Raw genomic sequence first — 27059 nt, forward strand, 5'->3', positions numbered from 1 at the left:
GAATGTACTTTTTCTTGATAATCAAATTTCAAAACTCCAGGACATTTTTCTCACCGGGGCTCCTACTGTGCCGCTCTCCCCCGCCCTTCCATCACTTCCTGGTTCGCCCTGAGGAGGAAGATTACTTTGATAAATGACTTTCCACAACAGTTTGCACTGGAGTCGTCTCCCTTTCAAGATGATTATCTTATCTAGCTCAATAAATAGAAGAGCAGCAGCTAAATCATTATTCTCGTCTCCCCAACGTTGTTCTGGTCCACTCAGAGATTCTAAAGTACCAGGTCCCACCTGAAGTTTCATCATTTGATCATCATCAACATCTCAACTGATCAAGTCCAGAAAGTCTGAGCTCTTACCGGTAGACCTGGATTCCCCACCTCTCCTTTGGCTCCTGGCACAGTGTTGCCTACACCTGGTTCACCCTGTCACAGGAAAATATGATTAAAAGTTATGAAAAGTGAACCAGAACAAGAGAAGCTTCACATCATCGTCAGTCATAATCCAGTGCGTTTTGGATTCATGGTATGTAACATCATATGTAAATAGGATGTAGAAGGATCTATATTGTTCACTGATTTTTGAGAGTTTCCTTTTCTCTATGTATATTTTCTTATGAACATTTTCCCTGTTTTTTCTTCTTGAGTTTTTGTTCTTGACCCGATTTGTTGTGTGATCCTGGACGCTTGTTCATTTGAATTGCATTTTTTTGGGAACTCTTTATTGTAAATATTTATACTAGTGTATTTTACATTTTGTCTGTTGTTTAGTTTTTGCGTTCGCATTTAGGTCTGGTTCTAATCAGAACCTCACAATTTCCTCTGAAACAACATCACACCTGTCGATTTCCTGCTGGTGTTAGTTTCAGTTGAAACAGTTAACGCAAAACATCATCAGGATCAGATGTTTGTATATATTATTAAAAACATAATAACAAGTGACTGCTGGACCTCTTCTGGTGGACCTTGTGTTCACTGGACTGAAAGCCTGATAGACTGAAGAAACAAACAATGTTGTGTAATACATTTTATCTATGTAGTAACATTGACATTCACCAGAGGGTTCCCTAAAAAGGAAATAACTGAAATATCTATGATGTTGACATGTGGAGTATTTCATATTTCCATGCGAACCATGTGACTTGAGAGTTAAGTTCTGCTTATTGGTCAAAAACACTCACCGGATCACCTCTCAGTCCTCGCTGTCCTTTAAGACCGGCCTCTCCACTGATACCTGGGATTCCCTTTGAATGAGTCGCACCAGTCAATCATGCAACTATGTTTCAAAGGTCAACATTGAACAGCTGCAGTGAAATTCGAAGGGCAAGATCAACACGCACTCCAGGTCTGGACACATGAGTGTGTCATGAAACAAGAATGACAAGGCTGAGAGACAGATAGGATGGAATGCTTAAACCATCAACAGACCACTCTAGAGGCAGAGAGACAAGCAAGGATTGACACATTTAACTTGAACAGACAACAAGGAGTAAAATATTTTACAGGGTTGCCAGAATGTCCTCTCTCTCCACGACCACCGTCCTTGCCCGCTAGTCCCTTTAAACAGAGGAAATGAATCAGAACCTCAGAGCTTTACAGTAACCAAACAAAGTGTAGACCCTCGAGTCTACCCTCTTTGACCTAACTGAGGAGGTCACAAGATGGCTGTTCAAGAGGGCAACCTATTCTGTTCTACCTGCTCTCCGTTGACTCCGTCCAGCCCGTCCTCTCCGTCTTCACCCTGCAACATGAGAACATTCTCTCTGTCCTCAATCGAACCTCTCTTCTACAGCTCAACTTCATCCGTAAGGGTGACTTACCCTGTTACCTCTGAGTCCCCTGTTGCCCTGCACACAAACCACAACCCTGTTAGTCAACACCTTAAACTGTACCAGGAACACACTGTATGAGCAACTTGACTCTACCTTCATTCCTCTGACACCAGGACAACCTTGGACTCCCTGAGGTCCACTGGGTCCTGGATGCCCCCGGTCACCCTGAAAGAGAGCAGTTGATTAAAGGCAAATTCTTTGATACCAGCTGTTAATATGACCCGGTTTGTATCGTTTCCTCCAAAAGTAACAGAACTTACTGCCACGCCCTCTTCTCCTGGAAACCCTGGATGACCCTTCTGTCCTGAAGATCCCTGAAACAAAAGAACAATGATCTTGTAAAGAAAAGGTTGCTCTAGAAATCTGAGTGATGATTTTATGTTCAATTTGGAGCACTGATCTTGCCTCCACTGGTTTGTGAGTTACCTTTACGCCTGGGGGGCCACGGGACCCTCGTACACCTTCATGACCAGAACATTTGCACATGACATTGCAACACTCGCGGTCGGCCACAGAATCCTGTAAGACAAAAAACGAAATGATGGAGACGTGGCCTGGGCATGGATGCATGAATCAAGAGTACAACTGTGTCGTTTCTCCATTTGGGTCCACAATATACCATAATAACATAACTATAACAGACAAAAAAAAAAAAAATCACACAGATGAAGCACCTACATACGTTATTACTTATTTTTAATTCCTTTAATAATTTAATCTTTGACTCACAATCTGTTTGAGGATGTGGCTGCCCACACTTGGCATGTCGATGCTGAGCGGAACTTTGTATCCAAAACCACGGCCAAACTCCACCATCTGAAGCTGAGATGGGTTCTGGGCACCCTCCAAAGCAATCACAAGCAAAGCATCGACCCCTGCAACCGACAGACTGATGAATCCCTGCTGTAAGAAAACTTTGACAACATGTGTCCAACTCTACCGGCTTGTCTAAGCAGATCAGACTCGTACTCCAGTTTCATCACATCTTCGTCCAGTCCATCAGAGAAGACAACAAGAACCTGCAAGACATAGTTGAACCAACAGTCACTGCTTGATACACATTTGTCAATTTAGATGTTGGAAAAATGTTTTAGTACCTTGACCCCAGCACGTGACTGGGCCTTGAACTTCTCCCCGAAGGATTTAAGCATCGCCGTGTTGAAGTAAGTCGGCTCTCCCGGAGTGAGTCTCATGACCTTGTTCACAACAGCTTGACTATAGCCTTCGAAGTTGAAATCATCCAGCAGCTTGCCCTGGCGATCCACTACCCTGAAGGCAACGTTCGGCTTGATGGGTACTGATCCAGTGCAGCACAGGCCCGGGATCAAGGAGATATAGTGCATGATTTGTGGCAGGAAAGACCGCAGCTTCACCTGGTCGCCAAGCAAATCCCGTGAGGATCTCCTGGTGACATCAAAGCCCATAGCGATGTCAATGCTGCAGCCTACAAAGCGAAAAACCAGAGATGAAATAAAATGAAAAAATGCAACATGATCATTAAAATTTAATTTCTGTACATATTCTTAATGTTTACAAAACCAACCAGGATCTGGTGGATCTTTCTGGCAGATGGTATCGACCACTTTTTGCTTAATCTCTTTCAGAGCGTCAAAATCTTTCACAGTGAAGAGCCGTTCTGCAGATCCAGCGATCTGTTTCAGCTCCAGGGCATGAACATTGCCGATCCCGATCGAAAAGATCTCGATGCCCATTGCCTGAAGTTGTGCTGCAGCGTCCATAACATCATCCTGTGAGTCTCCATCAGTGATCAGCACCAGGTTCTGAGAGACTCCGGAGGACTGACGGCTGCCACGAGAAGCCTCAAAGTATTCCTTAATACGCCTCAGAGCATGACCGATTTTTGTGTCCCCGCCCTGCTGCGTCATGCCCTTAATGTAGGTGGAAATTTCCCCAAAACTGTGAAACTGGTTGAGATAAAACTCATGCTTGAAGAGGTTGCTGAACTGGGCAAGACCCACTCGAACAGAATCTTTGCTGAATTTGAAACTTGACACCAGCGCCTCTGTGAAGTTCTTCATGATAAGGTAGTCATCCGCGACTATGCTGGTCGACTGATCCACAAGCAGGACCAGATCTGCCTGTTGCTTCTCACAAACTGCAAAAGATATTCAAAGTTTATATTAGTTTGGTTACAATTTCACTATCTGCCAAAGAAATGGATACAGTTAATAATAAAATAGTATATTGAAAACAAAAGAAATGTGAAAAAAGAAAAAACATAACTAGATTGTCTATTCATAATTAACTGTTCTCGTAGCTCAGATGTGATTCACGATCGTTTATCTCACGTTAAGTTTTTCTTAATATAATATTTATTTAACTGTAAAGGTTCAAACCGAGTAATTGCTGACATGGGTTACCTAAGGGTGAGTCTCACCTGGCTTAGTGTTGTTGCAGAGGACCTTTGTGATATTCTTGAATAAGGTGTTCAGGCCGTCATAATTGTTAACGTAGAAAACTTTGGATGGATCCTGCCCGGACATGGTCATCAGCTGTGCTCGGTTGGCCTTATCCACACCAATACTTAAGACATTGATACTTGCATTGAGCAAGGCTTTGGCTGGCTCTTCGAGGTCGTAAGGGTCTGTAGCATCACCGTCTGTGATCACCATAAGGATCTGTGGGACACTGAAGGCCGCCCGTCCACCGTTCACCTCTTCAAATTCTTTAAGAGAGAAGGCCAGGGCCTTGCCAGTGTGTGTGTCTTTGGAGGGAGGCTTTAAATTGGAGATTGCTTTGAGAACGTCGTGTCTGGAATCGTACTTGTTGAGTGTAAAGATGGACTCGACATCGGTAGAGAAAAGGATTACGCCAAAGCGTGTGTAGGCTTGGCCCACTGTGGTCTGGTTCACAATGGAGGTCATAAAGGTCAGCATGCTCTGGAACTCTGTTTCGTCAATGGTGCCGGATCCATCCACAAGAAAGATTATGTCTGCTTTTTCAGTCTTCTTGCAGTCTGGGGACAGAAGATAACGCGATCACGTTATAATCATTCCTGAACCAGTTCACAGACATTTTAGATATTAGATATATTTGCCTAACTACAGTCTTCCACCAAATTTGGTAATTGGGGAAATTCCTCACCTCTTTCTGGTTCACAGATTTCAAGTGCAACCTGACTCTCCAGCTCCTTCAGGGCATCAAAATCTCTCTTTACGAAAACCCTTTTTGAATCACCGCTGATCTCCAGGAGTTGGGTGACATTAGCGTCCACCACACCAATGGCGTAGATGGTCACTCCCTTTGCCCTTAGAGCAGCAGCAGTGCCTTTGACCTCATCTTGTGCCTCTCCGTCAGTGATTACCACCATGCGCTGCTTCACACTCGGGCGTCCCCCTTGAGCGCCATCAAAATACTGCGAAATCACCCCTATGGCTTTACCAGTGTCTGTACCACCACCAATCTGCCTCATATTTTCGATGACTGCTGTCATTTTGTCTTTTGTGTAATGTCGATTCAGCGGGAACTCCATCTGTTGAATAGTGCTGAACTGCATAACACCCACATGGACTTTGTCCTTCCCAATGTTGGACTTGCTAACCACTGCCTTCATGAAGTTCTTCATCTTCTGGTAGTCTGGTGGATCAATACTTCCAGAGCTATCAATCAAGAAGAGCAGGTCTCCTGGCACGTCTTCGCACACTGTGAAAGGAATCAGAATAACGTTGACGTCGATCTCAGATCCCACAAGTGGTGACAGTTTTACTGGACTTACCATCTTTGGAGCAGATATCTGTAATAATTTCATCTTTAATAGGTCTCAGAGCATCAAAATTGTTGACGAAAAAGGTCCTCTTTTTGTCTCCAGAAATCTCCAGAAGCTCATCTACAACTGCATTTTTAATTCCAATTGAGTAGACAACAACCCCCTGTGACCTCAGCTTTTTAGCAGGCAGCTTCACGTCATCTGAAGATTTTCCATCAGTGATGACAATCAGGTACTCTTTCACCTGGTGTCCACGTGTTTTGGCAGCTCGGTCAAAATGTGGAGTCATAAAACCCAGGGCTTTTCCTGTATTGGTTCCACCTCCAAGTTGATGGATATCATCAATGGCCTTGGCGAGGGACTTGTGGTCTGTGTACTGAGTCAGATCGAATTCTAGGTTTGGTGAATCTGCGTATTTAGCCACACCAATTCTGACATGCTTTGGGCCTACACGAAAGATGCGCATGAACTCATTCATGAATTTTTTCATGTCTTTGAAGTCATTCGGATATATGCTTCCTGAGTGGTCGATGAGGAAGAAGATGTCAGCTTCATCAGTTTGTTCACATCCTGAAAGAGAAAAGAAATGCTTTTCACCTCTCTGCATTTAAAATAAATTCAAGAAAAGCACAACTCACACCTTTTTTTAATCCAGTTCGTCTTGTGGTGACAGATACAGCCTGTCGAACAATGTTGGTGCAGAGAGACCTCTGGAGAAGTTGCTGCAGTGACCTCAGCTTGGTGAAACTGTCCACATTAAACACGTACTCGCTTGCTGGATGGGACGCAATCTCGATCAGCTGTTCCTCGTTAGCCTCTTTGACTCCAATAGCATAGACGGTCACACCTGAACGGCGCAGACTGATGGCCTCTTTGCTAACATTGTACTGTGACTCTCCGTCTGTGATCACCATGGCAACCTGCTGCACACCCATGTACTTCCTACTTCCTCTTGCCTTGATGAAAACCTTCTCCTCGGCATACTCCAGAGCGGCTGCCGTGTTTGTGCCGCCCTCACGGTACGGCAGGATTTTTATAAACTTCAGCAGCTCACTTTTGTCTTTGAAGGTATCAAGGTAGACTGGTGCAGACGCCCTATCACTGAACATTACGATACCAACTCTGACACGGGTTGGCTTGACCTCGAGCTCACTCACAATGGAGTGCAGGAAAGAGCGGATGAGTTGAAAGTTCTGTGTCCCGATACTTCCAGACTCATCAACAATGAAGACAATATCTGCCACTTTTGCGGTTTTGCAATCTGTAGGAGAAGCAAGTAAACCAATTTAAGTCAACAATCGTCTTACCTTGTTGTGTAAAAAGGTTAGAAAGGAAAAAATATATTTAGTCTAAACACAGCTGCTAAAACCTGGACACTGACTTGACTAAGTCAGGTGAATACTTAATTAATAATAAATTAAGTCTAGTGAATGTTTGTGATTGTAAATTTCAAATAGTTTAAATATTAAATTAAACTTGTTTTTTTCCTTTTAACAGTTGACACAATCAAAAACTGTTAGTGATGTTGGATTACTGCAGGGTATTGAAAGTTCCATAGCCATGAAATCTGAGAAAACCCAAGGCCATCATCTACATACATGAGTGATAACTAGGAGATAATTCTGTGCACGCTCAAATTTTACCAAAAGATGTCTGATAATTGAGACTTTTTTTGCACAATGAGCACAACAAACAATTTCCTCAGAGTCGTGCAGGTAGTTTACTTTCAACGTGGGCCTACTCCAGGGTGAAAGTAATATCTAAACTTAAGAACAGAGGCAGGTATGGACTTCTATGTATACCTTTTAAAGCCTTAGAGCATGTTGAAATGATTTTAGAACTTTTCAGATGTTGTCTTACCTCCGGTGACCTCCAACATTTCTTCCTGTCTCTCGAACACAGCCTTTAGGCTAGGAACAGCACTGCTTACTGTCCTGTGAAACATCCGGGGCGAAGCTACAACCTTCAGCTGCTTTGTGGTGCGATCACTTACAGCTTGTTCAAGTGACACACCAGTCAAAGAAGCTGCATTTAACGATATCACGGTTACTCCCGCTGCTTTGATCAAGCGCGCCTGTTGGTAAACAGTTGTGTCATTGGAGTCCTGTCCGCTCAGAACTACCAGAAACTGTCGATAGCCCTGATCGGCCCGGCTTCCTGCTTCACTGGTGAAAAGGTTCTCATTAACATACTTAATGGCATCTCCCAGGTTTCGTGGCTCATTTGGCTGAATTTTACGTAGCCGAAACTTCTTGAATCCACCCAGTGTCTCCTCTTTGGTTTGAAATTCATTTAGTCGGAATTCTAATTTGGCATCTCTCCCGTACTGGGCCAAACCGATGCGGTGAGCAGTAATTCCCACCTTAAGTTGGCTGATCAGATGACTGATTGAAGCGTGCATCTTCTGGAAATCTCTTTGACTAATTCCACTGTCTATCAAGAAGACAATGTCTGAAAATTTCTCGGCCAAGGCTGAAAAAAAAATAAACAAAAAATATCTGTCAAATTGAGAAAAGGCAGAACGACAAGCCAACTTGAGCATGGCAATAGTAAAAACTTCTGTTTTCAACTTATTATTATGGTGAGATCTGGTGGGCTTACCTTGTCTCTGGTCCTCCATGGATACACAAATGGTTTGGAGGAGAGCATCAGTCAGCCTCTGCAGAGTCTGGAAACTGTCGATGAAGAAGCTGAAGCGACTGGACGGCTGGTTGGCAATGTCACTCAGCTGCTTCTGGTTTGCATGACCCACTCCAATGCTGAAAACAATGATGTTCTGATCTCTCATCAACTTTGACGGTACTACCACATCGTCAATGGACTCTCCGTCAGTAATGACGACAGCGATCTGAGGAACACGCTGGTTGGCTCGGCTCCCGGCTTCTTCGTTGAAGTAATTTGTCAAGGTAAAGTTGATGGCCTTGCCTGTTTCTGTTCCCCCCATGCGATATTGAAAGCTATTGATGGCATTTAGCAAAGCTGTTTTGTCCATGTGTTCCTTCAGTAGAAACTCCTGGTATGGTTCATCGCTGTACTGTGCCAAACCTACTCTGACTTTGTTTGGGCCAATGTCAAGGCCATTCACCAAGCTTCTAAGGAACCCACGGACTTCCTGAAAGTTGTTGGTTCCGATGCTGGAGGATCCGTCCACCACAAAGACAATGTCAGCCTCTGTAGCTTTGGCACAATCTGGAGGAAAGGAAACAGAAAGTCAAAACTTGGCGCTTGAAAAAGGGAAGACTGTACTTAATATGCATTACTGGTTTTAAACAGGTTGTATGAAGCAGCAAAGAAGATAAACAACGCAGGTTTTGGTGTTCTTTTGGGCAATACATAGTGATCTTTTATAACATTAGCTTGGCTTCTGACAATGATGATCACTTGAGGCAATACGACCTAAGGTCACACAAGGACGCTGTATGATGTTAGCAGATTCCGACTTACGACCTTTAGACCTGACCTCATGAGCTGCATGAAACTCTTCAGTAATCTCGGATCGGGAAAAAAAAGCTGTGACATCAACTGTACGAATTTGCTCAGAACTAAATTGAGCATTTTCAGGAGATACCAGACCGTACATTTAGACTAGTCGATTATCTTTTATTACCTTTAGTCAACTGCAGGAGTTGTCGTTTGGCTTCTTCTACAGATGTGCAGAGAGTCTGAACAACACTCTGAGAAATTCCGTGTAATGCTCCGAAGTCAGACACACTGTAGACGTGCTGACTGTATGGCTTGTTTGCGATCTCTCGTAGCTGCTCCTCATCAGCATCTTTGATGCCGATGGCATACAAGACAATTCCCTGTTGTTTAAGGGCTTGAGCTTGGGCCTCCACGTCGTCTTGAGATTTTCCATCTGTGATCACCACGGCAATCTGTGGTATGTTCTGGCTGCTACGACTCCCTGCTGATTCTACAAAGTGTGTATTGAGCATGAAGTCCAAACCCTGGCCCGTCTGGGTGCCACCGCCCATGTAAGGCAGCTTGCTGATGTACTGCAGGATGTCGGTCTTTTTACTGTAGGTGTTGAGCAGGAACTCTGTGCGTGGTGTTGTGCTGTACTGGACCAGACCAATGCGGACCTGTTCAGATCCTACGTCAAAACTGTTCACCAGCGTGTACAGGAATCTTCGGATTTGTTCGAAGTTCTCCATGCCGATACTCCAGGAGCCATCCACCATAAAGACAATGTCCGCAACCGCCTCTTGAGTACAGACTGAGAGGAAGGTGTTTAAGTCACAGGTGGTCTTTGAGACAGGAAGTTATGTTTGAGCCTAGCAGCGAGCTCAGCCATGGAGCCAGCAGAAATGGAAAGTGACTAAAAGGCAGAACGTGGAGATTGTGGTGCTCAAGCCAAAAAAACGTTCAGCAGCAGTTGGCAGCAGTGGCGAAGTGTTGCTGCACAAATGTGGTGGAAGCATGGCCTTACCTGCATAACCTCAACAGTGTTGCAAGACAGAATGCCGTGTACAGCTGGTGCAACGTTACAGTCACACAGAGCTGTGTCACACTTAAACATCAACACATTTGCCCAAAAACATATATGTGCAACAATACATGTGTGCTCGGTAACACAAGTTTTCATGCTAGTGCTGGTGTATAAGCTCAAAAACGTTTGTACTTTGTGTTTTCACAAGTTTTGTTGTGTTTGTAAACGTGTAGCTAGTATTCAGAACCATGCATTCTAGTGACTTTGTTCAATGTGTGATTTTGTTGGTTTTAACACCGTTTTAAGATACTTTTATTACCATGCTTTCAAGTGTGCGTGTGATGTTATACATGCTGGTATGCAGGAAATGAAATCACAAGGTCTAATCACACCCACCTGTCCTCTGTGCAACATTGCCATGGAAACAGGCAGCGAGGAAGAACGCAAGGAGAAGACTCCGCCTGCCCTCCATGATACTCTCGGGTTTCTGTCTTCCTGAGAACAAAGACACAGATGCAATAACCACATGTGAGTTTAGAGCCTACAGTCTCATTTTCCCACGAGGACAGAGGGACAGGCCCAATTGTTAGGGGACAACATCAAAGAGGGAACCAAAGTTTAGAAACATTTATTGAAGAAAAGTCTCAAATTTATAGACAGGCACAAGATAATCTGGCCCAAACTGAGTTTGAGGACGAATGTTAGTCCGTGATTGTTCATCATTACATTGAGAATCAATCAAAATATTCTATCAATCTGCTCAATATTTTACCCAAGAAGCCTTTTGGGAAGGGGATGACTAGCACCAAATTTGAGTACCTAGTGCATTGTTTCATCGCATCTGGCTCCACTCAGTGATTAAACTCTTTGTATCCTGTCTGGGACCTTTCCTTTTGAGTTTACCAGTGAGAGAAGTCGAGTCACAGCCCAAATCATCTTCACCTTTTTGGCCGGAGACTATTAGGTTTTCAGGTTGTGCTTCCTGAATAGTTGAAAGGTGGATGTGACGCTGCAAGTTGACTCATGGATAGGTCACCTCTCAGATCCCACCTGAATGTTGGTGGCCACCTACCAGTCACAACCGCCATAACCAGCGGCTAACCACAGGTCCTATAAGTGGTCCTATGCATGCTATCATCTCTTAATCAAGCTGCAGAGAAATAAAATGTATAATAAAGAAGGTGATTGAGTTATAATAACTTATAAAATGAAGTTGTAAATAGCAGACTGGAACGAATGTGTTTGGCTGCTAAGTTCAGCTTTACTGCTGGTCTTTCATGCCATGTAAACAACGGCATACACCCCCCGTCCAACATGTTTAAGCCTGGTTCTAATCACCTGCCACATGGCAGAGGCCCTTGGACGAGGAAATGAGGCCGAGTCTAATGTGAAGCATGTGAAGGTATTCACGGCCAAAAAGCTCCAGTGACAGGGCGGCCAGGAGGATCAACGAGTCGCTATCCTGTCGCATTTACAACGACCTCTGACTATGCTGCAGTGTTTGTTTAGTGAAAGGTTGACTTTTTCTGCTCGACTATGTTGGGCATAGTTTGAACGAGGAGACCCGAGCGTGGAGCCTCGTTGTTTGGATCTTTCTGATGAGGATATTGTCCAGGGGTCGGCTGAAGTCCAACACCCCTAAAAGTCCTTAAGTGATGAAGAAAGCTAGCGTAGGGAAATCACCCAAGAGGGGCGAGAATTAATAGTAATCTACCAGATGTTGTTAAAAGAAAGCGAAGGAGGTAATTAGACAGTCTTCATTCAGACACTGCCAAAGAGAGGCAGATGTGTATGTGTGTGTGTGTGTGTGTGTGTGTGTGTGTGTAAGAAGTCTGTTTCTAAGCTCTGGTTCTGGATAACACCTTTATAGGCAGAAAGTAAAAAATAAAAGACCATGGAGTACAAGTCACGACAATACAATGCACACGTTCATCATCATTTTGGTTGACACACAGACCAGTTCACATGTCAGGTGTGTTCAAGGACAAGCTTTAATCCAAGTCGTGTTGCTCTTCTCCAACAATAGTGTCTGATGTTTATGTTGTATGTTGGATTTTACTCTGTGCATTACATGACTGTAGTCAAGTATTCGTTCAAGTACATTTATTTTCTTGGTCATTTGCCAGCTTTGTCATCCTGAAGTATTTAGTGAAGAATCTCAATAAGCATGAGAACCCTACGCCAGGTCGTTAGGCTGGTATTTCTCAATAAAATCTTCAACGATTCAAGGAAAAACGAATGAAGCAGCTGCAGCAGATGGAACTGGAAATCAGTTGTTGAAGTAAATGTTTGCTCCTGGCCAAAACAAAGTGTTTCTTGCTCATAATAACTGTGAGAATACTGCAGGTCTGTTTAACCTTGATAAGCTTCCCATGAATTTTTCCAGTGAATTATGAAATGTTGTCGTTTGTATTAACAAGTTGATGACAAGACGTTCCAAGTCTTCCAGCTAAGTCTCAACACTTGTTTTGATGCCAGCAGAGCTGTATATACCTCAGATCAGTCCCAAAGGTAGACCAGTTTGACAAGCAGGCTTATTTAAAGTGAACTGCAGACAGAACCATCAGAACAACAGAACTTGACTATAGACCTCACTGTAGGTGTTGTTTGCCAACATATCTTCCTCCTTTAACAACCATGTGCTGAGGAGACAGACCCGCTCCAAGCAAGTTCTGCCCCCTGCCTGCTCTTGCCACAATGATCGACTGTGATGCAATTGAGCCATCTTGAGAACAGATGTTTCCCATGCTCTGATTATTAGGCTGATTGCACATGTGTGTGAACCTTCATGTTCGCCTCATCAGTCCACACTTGATCGTCTACTTGTTTAATGGATGTAAATAATGTTTCTGGACGTTGTTGAGTTCTCTTGCTTTCTGAGGCTCATGTTCAAGACAGGACATAATAAAAACCTGATTATTTATTACCACACTTTTTCATGCCAGTGGTGGGCATTTTGATGCAGCACTTTCCTCACACGAAGAAAAAGGAGAAACAAACTAAAGAAGAAACTCTCTGGATGGAGGACAATGTCTTTAGAAGCTCTCATTAAACAACTTCATTTGTGGATAGTTGAGAACACAGATTCCACTTCTGTTTGCTTTGGGGATGATATTTGAAGTTGACCATCAGGCCCTCAACTGTTTTGGCCTCAAAATCAACATTTCCAAACACTAACATAGAACTCAAACCTTCTCTCCATCCATCTCCACCAGCAGTTGCTCCTCTGACACCATATATAGACAAGGACAAATTCCTGATGTAAACCACCTGATCTCAGGCCTTGACACCAGAACACACATGCAGCACTTTGTAACGACTGCTGTTGTTTTTAAAACGCTTTATAAATAAAGTTGAGTTGAGTAATGATGGCCCTATCGCTTCTGAAAAGGTTAACTTGTGTCAGGCTCTTGTGTGACCGTTACTTGGACCGGCGATTGAACTTTCGCCGTGTGGCTGTTCCGATTTTATTTCGCAGATGTCGGGTAAATTATTTAATGATTGGATGTTTTTAAGTGTGTCTTTTTGGTGGAAGATGAGGATCACAACAACTGAGCTCCACTCGCAACATTAAAATGAACATACATTTTGCCTTTAACTCTAAAAAAGAACGGATTACTCTGAAAATAATCCCAACCTTTATTCGTTACTATCCCTTTAAGCACTTTCTTGCACAACAGCACCTTCAAATCGTTATCTATTACTTCTTTACAACTCATCTGGATTACTGTAACGCACTTTATTTTATTTCTTTTAATTTAATTATAATTTTTACTAGACTCTATTAGTTGGCCAGTCATCCCTGGCACGTCTGCATTAGTAAAAAATGCTGCTGCTTTGGGACACATAAGATCATAACTCCCACCCCAGCCTCCCTCCACTGACCGCATGTACATTTTAGAGTTCATAACATTCTTGGAAACGTTTTTTAAAATCATTACATGACAAAGCTGAAGCTCGGTGGGGGACACAGCTTTTTCGGTTACTCCCCCCCCCCGTCACTGTCCATTTTAAAAACACGTCTTAAAACCCACTTTTATTCCCTGGCTTTAAACTCAGCAAGATACTCTGCAGCTGTTTAGTGCTTTATACTTGTTTTATTGGATTGTAATCTATTGTTTTAATTTTGTGGAATAGTGTTTAAGATCTTATACAGCCCTTTGAGTCAACAAGTGCACTATAAATAAAATAGTTGAGTGAAGGCTGGCCACTCATCCCTGACCTTTATATTTGTCGTAGTCTCATTCCTAACCCGTTACTAATCATCAAAACCTTCAAATCAAAGTAGGTTCATGTTCAAGTTGATATTGTGAACTATAAAGATTTCAGTGTTTCAGATAAGATAGTGAACATAGACTATTGACTTCAACAACTATACAGAGAACTCAAATAAAAGAATAACTGAGTTGATAAAGTGCGTCTAATATAGAATCACAATCATTCTTATATTTCCTGTGATCATAAACTCAAATTTGGTTTTGCCTGCGAGCCAGACTGCTCAAAGATTGTAACGACTTATCAATCCCTTTCCTGTGAAGGTTAAGCTCTCGACCTCACATCAACAGGATCGTTATACACATCTGCTTTCTCAAGGTTCTCTAACGACCACACACTGAGGTCTGAAGTCAAACAATTACCTCAGAATGTGTCAAGTTTGTTGCTAAACTAAAAAAAAAATCTGTTTATCCAACGCACAACACTCATTGAAAGGTCAAATGACAAATCAAAGAGCTATACCGTGTGGGTCAGTAGGTGTTCCATGATATCCCTGCAGAGTAAATCCAAACTGATGAAACACTAACACATGTCACTTGTACGCAATATGTAGAGTGAACACACAAACTTTTTAGGAGTCGATCCAAACACCAAGGACGGCGGGCCCCAGAACCCCGCCTGGAGCCCCTCGATGCTTTACATTAGAAAACTCGAGTGCAGCGGGTATTCCAGCCACGCTGGTGATTTAGCACCAGTGTTTGAAATGCAGATGTTGAGCACGTCACATCTAAAGGAATTCAGTTTTTTTTACATTATAGATCATTGCTGGATCGTGGGCTGATGGAAAAAAAATGCTTCATTATATTCTCTGTTACACTAGGGCACTGAAGGGACCAACTCTGAGACTATAAAGTCATGTTTTAAGACGCGTTCCATTCCAGCTATGACGCCAACTTGAGGACATATCATTTGCCAAATCTACTGCTTCAACTGAGAAAAAACAACAGTCGTCTCACTCTGCATATGCTCTTTGAGAAACCAAGCCTGGCTTGTGTGTGTGCTGAAAGCCCACAGAGACAGTGGATTATCAACTTAAGAAAGGAATGACTGTGAGAAATAGTTTCATGGTAAATATGCCTGGACATGTCAGCCTTGTGCAGAGTGATCCACAAATAAAATCAAATTAGGTATTGCTGAAGTGCTTTTGAACAGGGAGGACATATTTACAATAACGAAGCAGTGTAGACTGTGTGGAGAACATCACTATAACTGAGCTCATCCATGGCTCGATTCTTTATTCTTGTGGTTTGGATCCTACTGCGAGAGAAAACAGTGGGAGTTCTGAAGATGGACTGTAAATGTAGCTGATGGAAATGGACCAACAACTGCATACATAGTAACAAGCTCTCACTGCCAGTGTTCTGTTGCTGTTTTTAAAACACAGACTGGATTCAGAACCGTCGGCCTGCTCTCTGTGGACCAGTCTGGTTCTGATTCCATAAAGGAAATGATTTAAGGCAACTGTTCAAAGCTGAGTCTGCAGAGAAGACCCTTTGATTCCTCCAAAGTGGGGGTGACATTGACATTGCAGACACGCCCATGACATTATCTTGAGCTTACCCAGGTCGATTTGAACACAAAAAAACAAAAAACAGAGAAAAAGCAGTAGAATATCATGTTACGTTAAACTTCTCTTGAATCATTTGTTAGATTCAAATTATTATATACGTATACGCCATACTTAAATTAATGCTAAAAGATAATCAAAATATAAAGTATAAATTACTCGCTTGATCTAAGCACGGGAACATTTGACTACACATTCACAATCAACATTCCACTCAGACTGATTCACACGGGTTCGAGGCAAGCTTGGATCAGAATTAGAGATACGACACTGGTGATTAAAAACATCGGTTTATCTGCAAATCACTCCTTAAATTGTAGATCAAAGAACGAAGCAAGACACACCTGAATGATTAGATTACAAGAAAACAAATTAGGATGTCTCTCTGCGGGTGATCGTGACACAGGGTACTTGAAAGAACGATTTGGATGGAAAGAGACAACCTCCCGGACGAGAAATTTGCCTTATATATAGCAATGTTTCTACAGCTGCTGTAGAAAATATAGCAATGTTTTTACAGCAGAATTTCCAACACATCTGGGCCAACTTAAACTTCTTTTGTGGAACAGTACTACAGAAGGATCATTAGCCAAAATGGCATCAACTACAGCGTTTTAAAAGCCTCAGTGTACCAGGGAGATTCAGTTTTGCTGACTTCAGGTCACAGAGGGACATTATTAAAGGGATAGTTCACCCAAAAATTCTACCTAGCGTGGGAATTAGTTGAGTAATCCATTCCTTTTAAGAGTGATAGGCAAACATGTAAATCCATTTTAACGTAGCGTATTGTGCTCAGTGATCATCGTCCAAAAAGACTCTTAAAGACACACAGAAGTTTAAGATTAAGAAGGTAGACTGGGACCGCGCACGATATTTACCCGGAGTGCTTCCTGTCTTTGTAGCTTGTTTGTAGCTTTAGTTTCTGCTACAAATGATCTTAAAATATAGGCTTTAAGTTTTTCTGAAAAAAAAGGCTCTTGTCGAGGCTTCAATACAAAAAGGGACATTACAGCAGTATAAAGGTATTTGGATGCTTTTTAAACAGGTTTTTTTGGACGACGCTCACTGAGCATAACTTGTTTACATTCAATGATTTGCTACATTAAAATGGACATTTTTTTCCTTTAACCCTAAAAAGGAACAGATGACCCTAAAAATAATCCAAACCCTTAGTCGACATAGTAAGTGGGTTTGTCATGTTTGATTTTTGAGTGAACTAATCCTTTAAGTTGGAAGTGACATGTGTGCCAACGTTGTATAGTTTCTAAAGCATAATTTAATTTGACAATGGAGTCCAGTGTTCTTGTAGAACAACTTGGCATGTTCAGACACGTTATTATAGTCTAGTAAGTGTTGTTAGGGACATTAGGGGGTCAATCGGAGTGTTCTGGGCTGCCGACCAAATCCTAAAAGATGACGTTTGTCGTATTCTTGAAACCTTCATTGAGAAGTCGCCTTTCATCTCTACACCTTTTACTCTTTACACTGACCGTAAGGATGCTGTAAGGGGTCTTGAGGGGTACAGCTCAGAGAGAAACATGTAAATTCCACTTTAAATCCAGATCCAGGCAATAAAATAAATTCTGGCTCGATTGTTTTCTCACAGCTGGACACCATCTCCTTAGGAACTCATTAAAATCCCCTGAACCTCTTTTAATTTTTGTTTCCATTTAGTTTTCTAAATCCCTTTTACTTTTGTCTGTCAAGCAACCATGGAACATCAGTCCAATACCAACACCTGGACTAGGTGCTTTTATCTCCGTCTATTAACATGGAACACATCTGGACCTGAAGTTTCCTTTCAGAAATCTCTTCCTTATTCATACGTGGACAGACTTTCTTTATAATTGTTCTGCTGAGATTTTAAATTATCAACACAAATCCCAGTAAAGATCCACATCAACTAATGCACATGAAAATAGACATTTTACACCAAGACAAAGACATCTATGTCTGTGATGTCACTTAAAGAAACCATGTCTTTATAATAGACAGACACGGAGTGATGTTTAAATCTGCAGAACAGATGTAATTCCACATACTTTTGTTATTAGAAACACATAGATAAGATTACCCTCAGAACCAAACGGATGTTGGATCTGGCGAGGCACAGTTTGAGTATTTTCTGCCATTCTAAGGTTTTCACAGTCTGTTCTGGTGATGTTTGGATCATCTTTGTCCAATCAGTGAGTCAGTTGTGGTTGGGAGACCAAACTTGTTGATTCAGATTAGTCAAATTTTACAATTTCCAGAAAAAGCAGGAAACTAAGTTTTGTTATTTAGTCTGCTTCTGTTCGGTAGCTAGAAAAGTGACCGAATTTTAATTTAATTATCATTTTTATTAGACTCTATTAGTATATATATATATATATATATATACTGTATAATACGAAATAAATGTGGAAATAAATATCATAATATCAAAATAAATTAAAAATTATTTTATTTTTGTTGAAGAACGGTCATATTTTACTTAAAGGCATATATTTATTATTACATTTTGACATTATTTTAGAAGTATTATATTAATGAATGTATTTATACATTTTGTCCTTTATTTATTTCAATATTTCATGCATGTTATACACGTTCCATCTTCCCAGGATTATCCGAAATAACCTATGACAAACGTACGATACTCCTCAAGGCAGGAGTAGTTCCAATGACATCATTGTTACTAATCACTGCGTCAGACTGACGTTCGACCTACAACATTTGCATAATACCAGAGAAATGTGGAAATATATATATTAAAAAAACAATGAAAGACATGAATAAATACATGTTAAAAAGGGAAACACATAAATAATTGAATGTACAAATAGATAAATGCCAAAATGTGTACATGAATAAATGTATATATACACAACCATAATAAGTTATTTATTTATCGACATCTTAATGTTTATTTACACATTTATTTATATAGTTCTTATTATCTAACTTTCCTTCATAGAAGAAAACCCTGGGAAACTTTACTAACTCTCACCATTATCAGATTTAAAACAAATAACAGACTGTCTGGCTGGAGGAAATACCTCATCACTGACCAATTAGCTACTGATGGGAGAAGGAAGTCGGACCCACAACACTGGACAGTCCACGAGTACAGACCGTTTGGACCATAGCATCGTCATGAGAGAAAGGCAGTGTTGCAGGGACTTCTTCAACAACACAACATCAATTTATGTTTCAACACTACACAATCAAACTTCAACACAACTAGTGGTTAACATCCCATGTCCAGGTCATGTCATCTGACATCAGCTTTCCCTGGAACCCACTTCAAGGTGTCTGGGGACTGACTGCTGAGGTCGTGCAAAAGCATGTGGTATTATGTCTGAACCGCAGGATCACACATCACTCCGGGACTCATGCGCTGGTTATTACAAAGACATGGTTTCTTTAATTGTCATCACAGACACAGACATCTTCATGAGGTGTGATGGGTCTGGGTTGATTGCGATGGATATCTTTACCGTGATTCGTCACAAAAAGCATGAAATAAGTCTGAACCAAACCAGTCTCAGGCGTATTCATATCATCATAGGCTCCAACCCAAAGTAAAATACCTGGCAGACACTTCACGTCCGGCTCCGAGCCACTTCAGCAGAACACTCTCCTGACAAACCTACAGTAAAAGAAGTGTTTTAAGTTAACATGAAATTGAAGGTTCATGGCATTTTGTCAAGCTGTTCATTTGATTGATGACTCAGAGAAGGTGCTTTATGGGAGGACCAGACCCTGAACTAAAACATCAGTCGAAACATGAGTCGCTGAGGCAAGATACGGCCAGTATTCCCACTGATAATGATTAATGAGTGAATTTTTTCCTGCTAGTTTAGACGACCTGCTGAAGTAAATGCGCTGATAGCGTTTATGTCAACACTGGAGAAGACACACGCACAGACTACTTCCTGTTTGGAGTGAGGAAGTGGCTGTTGTTTACCTTCACTGACTCGCTGATGAACCTGACCAAACTGCCCCGGAAACCTTGATCAGGACAACAACAAACAGTCATCATCATCAAAAGGTTGTAGGGTTGATTCCACCATTGCAGAAATAAATAAACTCGTCCGTCGAAAAATGTTTGATCCCCTAATTTGCGGCGCCATCTTGTAACAATCAGAGACATCAGATAAAAGAGACGGTTTTGGCTGCAACATTTGACCTTAATTTAAAACAAAACTTGAGACAGAGAGAAGAAATATAAACTTTCTTAAAATCTGTTAACACTTAACCAGATATCTTAACCACCACAACATTAAAACTGAGTGACTTTGATGTCATCGGTGCCAAAAAAACCTTAAAGGTTGTTTTTAATTGACATTTCGTTGAGTAGTAAGTGAAAACTCATTTCTGAATATATCCCCTACTAGAACAAAACTTGAAGTGTCGGAAGTTTTACATGACATGTTGATGTCAACTTTCATGGAGTGTGTGTATTCAAATTGTGCTTCAAAACGGAGGTTGTCACTAAGTGGAACATTCAGAACTGAACATTGCGATTTTTAAAAATAAATGTCTGTTTCTAGTTATAATGATGGTAAAAAGTGACTCTCGGTGGTCCGTGTGGACCTGAACGCACCAGGTCACTTCCAAACATATGGGCTTTTATGAGACCGTCAAAGTTGAACTAACGATATAAAGTCAGCCAGAAAACAGATGAAAGAGGCTTTCCTTAAGCAGATGTGTATATAAATACCACCAGGCTTGGGGGCCACATTTGGTCCCTTGACTGTATTTCTGTGGCCCTCATGATGTCAGTAGAGTAGATGTACAAAACTCATCATGAAGACATTTAGACAAGTTAAACCCTGTGACGTGTTAAAGTAAGTATCGAAACTATTATGAAATCTAAAAATCTAAAAATCTGAACGCATAAAATTTGAATAAAAAATACAGTAATTAAATATAATTACACTTGGTACATACATATATATGCAGTTTTCAATTGACTTGAAGAGCCACAAAGGTACCATTGCAAGGGCTGCAAATTACCTCTGGACCACACCTAACCTGCCTCAGCTGCAGACCTTGGCCACACATTCCTGCTTCCCCGCTGACCATCACCTTCAGCAGCCTCGTCACAGAGGTGAGCTTCGAAAGCACAAATGAGCCGAGCAGCATCATCTTCTCTGACAGCTTCACTGAGTGTTTGCAGCTGCTCAGGTGAGTCCCCCCCCCCCCCACACACACATACACACTCACATGCACACACACTGCAGTGCACCGGTCCAGTCAAGTCATTCAGGTGTGAATAAGATGTATAATGTCTCACCGGTGAGCAGCTCCGCGTCCTCACCCTTTGCTGCTCCGCTCTGCAGTCCTTGACCATTTAGGGAGCTGCACAGTTCTTCTTCAAGAAACTCCCCCAGAAATACCCCCACCCACTTATCCTGCTCAGACCTGCAAAGGGACCAGGGGCTCGGCTGCAGAGCTGTAAGGACAGTTCAAACCCTCATGGGAAGGACAGCGCACCGGGCTGTCTAAGGATGATAACAGATATTTTTTTCATATTTATTCATTTAGTTTATTAACATGTTAACAATCTAGAGGGAGAAAGACAGTAACAGGGTACAATAGTATTGTATTCTTCCTGTGGGGAGGTATTCATTGTGCAACAACTGGTTTTCCTCACTTTCAGGGTTAATGTGAATTATTATTGTTGTGTTACATTATATTTTTGACCTGGTTGAACCAGAGCTGCACAGCCTTCATTGTGGATTATTTGACAGAGGTTGAATGTGAGGATTTCTTGTTTCTTTATTTCGATTTTAAGTTTGAACCTGCTCTATACTACCAGTGCAGCTCTAGTAACAGATCTTAACTTATGATCTCTGTTGACCGACAGAACCAGGCCCCTCACCGCAGATACCTCCAGGCAGGTTTGAGCTTGAGTTGAGGGTTTTTTGGGGGTGGAGGTGATAAAAAGAAAGAACATTTGCTAAGAAATAACAACATGAACTATTTATATTGTTAATAAGGTGACAAGGATGTGATAAAGGCTAACTGTTTGAAGAAACAGACTTGTCTATGACACCGTGGGACCAGTCATTTCAGACTCTTTTTTCCTTATCTGATCTGTAAAGATAGAGATTTTTCTGTCGTCCATGTGAAACCACAAAGCATTTTTCAGTGTTGAAAATATCAAGTATCAAAGTAGAGTTAATCCAACAACAATAGATGTTAAATCCCCCCCCCCCCAAGTGTGAGTGTCATCTTTTCTGAGTTTAAATCCAGATGTTAAATATAGTGTTAAAATGTATGAACACTGTCCAGAGTCAATATTTGAGTATCTGCCACCCACACATCCGGAATGGACAGGCGCCATCTTCTTGATGGTTACGATAGGGTTAAGTTTCTGTTTACTCACGTTTGAAACTTTACCACTGTATAGTCGGACCATATGGTCACTTGGATAGTTTTAATATTAACTCTTAAAGTCTTAAGTTAATACTCCCTGTGCAAAAGAACTCTTGCAGTGCACATGCCAGGCCCGTGTGTGGCGCCATAATGTTCTCTCAGCAAACAGATGTTTTTTCTTTTCTAATATGGAGGTGAACGAGGAATTGTTGTTTCTTGTTTGCGTTTAATTAGTTTAGTTAACTTTTCCTGAAAATAATACTGAAGAAACAGACCTCCAGACACTCTCCTGTACAGACGCACCTCAGGGTACAGTCCAGGCTCCGTTGTTGTTCAACTTCGACATGGTGGACTTCACCCAAAACACACCAAGTTGTCACCTTCAGACGTTCTTGGATGAATTTGCGATTGTTGTCTCATCATGGACTTCTGAAGGAATCAATGTTCTTCACCGGCCTCATGAACATCCCGGGTACGAACATTGAGAGAGTGATGTCATAAAATGCCTGATTGTTCACCTGAACAAAAGACTGGACTCATTTAGGAAGCAGAGCAGACTGTTCCTGCTCAGAGAGTTAAGGTCCTTTGAGATCCAGGGAACGCTCCTGAGGTCCCTCTATGAATATTTGGTGGCATCAGCATTTTCTATGGAATAGTCTGCTGGTCAAAGAGCATCACAGCCAGGGACAGGAAAAGCGCTGTCGTCCATTATTGCAAACCTGTCTCACCCCCTCAAGACCACTTTTGTGGCACTTAATAGCACCTTCAGTTCCAAACTGATACAACTGGTTCCAACACTCCTTCCTGCCCACTGCGGGCAGGTCTTTAATGAAAGAAATGTTTTTTTGACAATTGTTTTTAATTCATTATTATTTCCCCTTTTCTGTACCTCTGTAGTGTGCCTTGGAAGTAGTAGTAGTTATTGCCTCATTAAAATGTTTATTGTTGTTGGGATATTCACAATGATTATAATGTTTTATTTATTTTCTAACCTTATTATTATTTATTGTTTTATTATTATTATCATTAATTTATTGTTTTTTATTATGAAACAAATTACATTATCTCAATGTGGGAAGAATAAAAGTATAACAATCATTCAAGAAATCACTTTGGAAATCTCGGAGCCTGTACACTCCTCTCCATCATCCCCCATTACTCCCTCTTGCTCTTTTATGTCTTGGACTCAGAATCAAATTCCTCATTTTATAAATAATGGTTGTTTTTACAGAGAATAATCTCAGAGCTTTCTTATCGCATGACCTTTATGTGAGACACACACAGAGGCACAAACAATCAGATGGAGACGACCATCTCCCCCCACATCTCCTTTATCCAATTTATATCCGATGAGGAAACATGAATCAGATTCACAGACCAGTCATCATAAGTGTGTGTTTCTAAACATGACCATGGGTGTCCACTTGGACTGCGCTGTTAGTTTGGTTCATTCAATATGAGGTTTCTAACACGTTTGCCAGGGTCTGGTTACCAGGTCTCCCTGAGCACCCACTGGCCCACTCAAACAGCTTCTGAGCTGGCCTCAGAAGGTAGCTCCTTTAGAGGCGCTCCAGTCAATGTCCAAGGATCAGATAGAAGAATGCCTTCCAGCTGGATCTCATCAGTCAGCTTCTGAGTAATATCAGTCTTCAGTTCCATAGAATCCTGACACATACTCCCAGTGGGTTATTCATGTTCCCAGAACAAGATAACCCAGGCATTCAATTCCTGAGGAAAATGCTTTCTAATAAATCAATATTTAAAGCATTTAATAACTTTTTTCCTCACCAATTGCTGATACCATTTTAGCAACTTGTCATTATAATACATTATAATAAAAATAAATATTGATCATCTAGCACAAATAAAAAAATGTAACATTCTTATTTGTTGTTGTTGTTAAAACAAAAAATGAAGATGTGAACTTGCGTTCAGGCAAACACTGTACTGTCATAAAAACACAGCATAAAGAGTTGTATTCTTCTATATAACATATTAATACGAAAAACTAATGTTACATGTGTTTTGTTGTGAATTACAACAGGATTAATTTAGAATTGTTGAGACAAAAAAGGCATTTTACAATTTAGTTACTGTCTGTCAATCAATGTTTATTTCAAGGTCTATACGTTTATAAAAAAAACATTAAGGAAAGTAGGATTTTTTCGTTGCTAATATGATCACAACAAGAACTACAAATATGTTGGACTTTTTTCGACACTTTGCGGCGGAATACGGCGACGTAAAGTGTGACGGGTAAACATGTGGAGTGATTAGAAACTACAGAAAAAAAAGACGGTAAGAGAACGAATCTTGCATTTCTAAAGTTATTTTAAACGATTAGTAGTCAAATGAATACGTCTAACTAAAATTCGACAGCGTAGATGTTGACTTGTTAGCAGCGATATTTAAACAACGAAGACCTCTTTTAAAACACACGTTTTAAAAGGGACGTTTTGAAAGCATTTATAGTAAATACAAAGCATATAAAGACTATGTATGCATTAAAATGAAAAACTATGTCAAAGTATTTTAAATTCTAATAATCAGTTTCTGTGTGAAGCTGATAGTTCTTTATTACATCTAATTTTGCAGAAAGTGTGTTTTTGGTAATAATTCGTGTATCTTTGATGCTTGGTGAAGTGTTTTAATGTAACAGGGATTTGAAGAAATACGAGATTTCTATTCTAAAGCATTAGCTTTATCTATTGGTCGTGTGGCGCCTCGTAGAGGTGGAGAGAATTCTCAGAATGTTTTTACCTCCTCTTGTAACTGGAATAACTGCGAGTTATTTAAACCAAAAATATTATTATCATTATAATATCGGTATTGTTGCAACATACTCAAAATGTAATTGAATCATTAAATGTTGTGTTGTTCGGCAAAATTAAACAATATGCTTGTATCAAGAACAACTCAAATAAAAAATCAAATAAAAACACATTCATAGACAATCCCTGCTAAAAATAAATGAGGGTTTAGCTATTAAATAAAAAAACAGATCAATCAAAAATAACTTATCAAATAAAGAACACTACTCTTTATCCTGACTCATAAAATATTGTACTGCTGAGTTTATTCATGTGAGGACGACAGAAAAAGTCTGGAGGACTTTTGTTCATGATTTTGTACATGGAACACTTATTAGTAATAACATTAGTAGTGACAGAGACTAAGTCATGCTGGGTTTATTGAATGCTGAGGAGAGGAAAGCCTGTTGTTATCCAAGAAAAAAAGGATTTTTCATTGAAGAACTAACTTCACTCGACAGACTGGAACAGAAATGAGAATTAATCTGTGTTAATGTGTTGGTTTGTGTAGATGGAGAACTATGTGAAGTCCCGGGTGGAGGAGCAGCCGTTTGTCTGTCCACTTCCTGGTGTCGTTCCAGACACTCCAGAGATCCGAGTCAAGGATGGCAGCAAGATCCGAAACCTGATGCGCTTTGCTCTAAGTCGCATGGAGAGTAAACCCAAAGCTGCTTCAGAAATTACCACCTCAGAAGGAGGCGTGGCTGAAGAGGACTCATCTGAGCACCCTCTCTGCCGGCAGGTGGTCTTCCGGGCGAGTGGAAAGGGTGTGTCCAAGGCCATAACGTGTGCCGAGATCATGAAGCGACGGATCAAAGGGCTCCACCAGGTGACCCGGCTGGAGTTCAGCACCTCGAAGGAGGTGTGGGAGCCGTTGGAGCCCGGCGCCGGCCTGGACAGCCTTACTGTCAGCAGGGACCTGCCCACAATCTGGATCCTGCTCTCAAGAGATCCTCTGGACCACAATCAGCCAGGGTACCAGGCACCGGGCGTCAACGATACCCTCTGGGCTCAGTCTGCCAACGAGGGCCCAGCAGACAAGACTGGAAGACCACGGAGGAAACGAGTCGGTGGAGCTCCAGGTGGAGGGTTGCCTGGCAGAGGGAAGGGCCCGGGGCGACCACCCGGGAGACCTCAAACCATCAAACCCTCCAGCTGATCCTGCTTTCAAAAGACTGTAAATATGTTCATGAGGTGACACTTGGAAATTTGTGTCAGGACTTTCAGCCATCGAAGCTTCGATTTACATTCACACACTTTTGATGAATAAACACTTCTGTTCTGCACGACTTAAATAGTTCTTTTGTTGATAGACATGATCTTATGGAGGTGACATGAATGTTATTTTAAATCTCAATATATTAGTATGTCATGATACTCTTATCTCACATCATTCACACCTCCTGATACTCTCAAAAATATTTGTATCTAATGGTCATGCACATTCTCTAAGTACCAGCTGCCCCATTTATGCAAGCAGACGGTCAATGGGAGTGTAATATCAGCATTAGATTTAATTCAGGAACAACTCAAGAAGGGCCTATTTCCAGCTGAACCAGGAATTGTATTTTTTAAAAGTAGAAACTTAAGCAGGATCCTTAAAGCAAAGCAACTTTGCTGTTGACGTTATTCGGAAAAGTGAAGTGATAAGCTTTATTGACGAGCCGTTAACCGGTGGTTCAGGTGGATGCATGGAAAATGTTTCACAGCTTGATCCTGGGGTTTTCTTGTGTGACGGAGGCAGTACTTCTCTACAGTTATTCTCAATCATCATTAATTCTTGCAGCTTGATCTTTTGGGGATTCTGGACACTCAATCAATAATTTGGTCATTCATTTATTATATATTAATAAACCTTTTAAATGGCAATCACGCGCACACAAGTGTAGGCAGTCAAGGAGCAGATGATGTGATAATAAAAAAAAGTTTTGTTTTTTTCTGTGCTTTTATTATTTATCTACAACTTCTGCAATGAACTTCTGGCTAGTCTCGAAGGACGACCCATTGCCAACGCAAACATTCACAAACGATAAACGACATCAACCTCTTGGCTGAAC

The 27059-nt window shown here is 41.3% G+C and overlaps 2 protein-coding genes across 5 annotated transcripts in view; one reads left to right on the plus strand and one right to left on the minus strand.

Moving 5' to 3' along the window:
• Positions 1-21196, minus strand: part of col6a4a (collagen, type VI, alpha 4a) — a 29992-nt gene extending 8796 nt beyond the window's left edge. The window contains exons 1-23 of one of the 4 annotated variants that reach the window (XM_087778774.1): positions 21108-21145; positions 19399-19457; positions 10381-10479; positions 9163-9771; positions 8157-8744; positions 7416-8027; positions 6196-6816; positions 5565-6125; positions 4934-5491; positions 4227-4805; positions 3372-3944; positions 2926-3272; positions 2769-2847; positions 2558-2703; positions 2255-2347; positions 2089-2142; positions 1922-1993; positions 1817-1843; positions 1693-1737; positions 1500-1553; positions 1178-1240; positions 357-422; positions 55-108 (exon numbers count right to left, since the gene is read on the minus strand). In XM_087778774.1, the coding sequence (XP_087634900.1) occupies positions 55-108; positions 357-422; positions 1178-1240; positions 1500-1553; positions 1693-1737; positions 1817-1843; positions 1922-1993; positions 2089-2142; positions 2255-2347; positions 2558-2703; positions 2769-2847; positions 2926-3272; positions 3372-3944; positions 4227-4805; positions 4934-5491; positions 5565-6125; positions 6196-6816; positions 7416-8027; positions 8157-8744; positions 9163-9771; positions 10381-10456 (5877 nt within the window). In that variant the 5' untranslated portion in view covers positions 10457-10479; positions 19399-19457; positions 21108-21145. Of the gene's footprint in view, positions 1-54; positions 109-356; positions 423-1177; positions 1241-1499; positions 1554-1692; positions 1738-1816; positions 1844-1921; positions 1994-2088; positions 2143-2254; positions 2348-2557; positions 2704-2768; positions 2848-2925; positions 3273-3371; positions 3945-4226; positions 4806-4933; positions 5492-5564; positions 6126-6195; positions 6817-7415; positions 8028-8156; positions 8745-9162; positions 9772-10380; positions 10480-19398; positions 19458-21107 lie in introns of all 4 variants that reach the window. The other 3 variants (XM_087778776.1, XM_087778773.1, XM_087778775.1) reach the window with 3 other exon arrangements.
• A 3231-nt stretch (positions 21197-24427) lies between these two features.
• Positions 24428-26291, plus strand: rpp25l (ribonuclease P/MRP 25 subunit-like). Its single transcript, XM_087812830.1, has 2 exons — positions 24428-24490; positions 25514-26291. The coding sequence occupies exon 2, from the start codon at positions 25514-25516 to the stop codon at positions 26159-26161; it is 648 nt and encodes a 215-aa protein (XP_087668956.1). The 5' UTR covers positions 24428-24490; the 3' UTR covers positions 26162-26291.
• Positions 26292-27059: the final 768 nt, after the last annotated feature.

The sequence above is a fragment of the Callionymus lyra genome, chromosome 17 (assembly GCF_982586985.1).
Source record: "Callionymus lyra chromosome 17, fCalLyr1.hap1.1, whole genome shotgun sequence".
NCBI classification, from domain to species: Eukaryota; Metazoa; Chordata; class Actinopteri; order Syngnathiformes; family Callionymidae; genus Callionymus; species Callionymus lyra.

Excerpts from the sequence above, each read along its gene's own strand:
- rpp25l (XM_087812830.1), top strand. The coding sequence starts at position 25,514 with ATGGAGAACTATGTGAAGTCCCGGGTGGAGGAGCAGCCGTTTGTCTGT.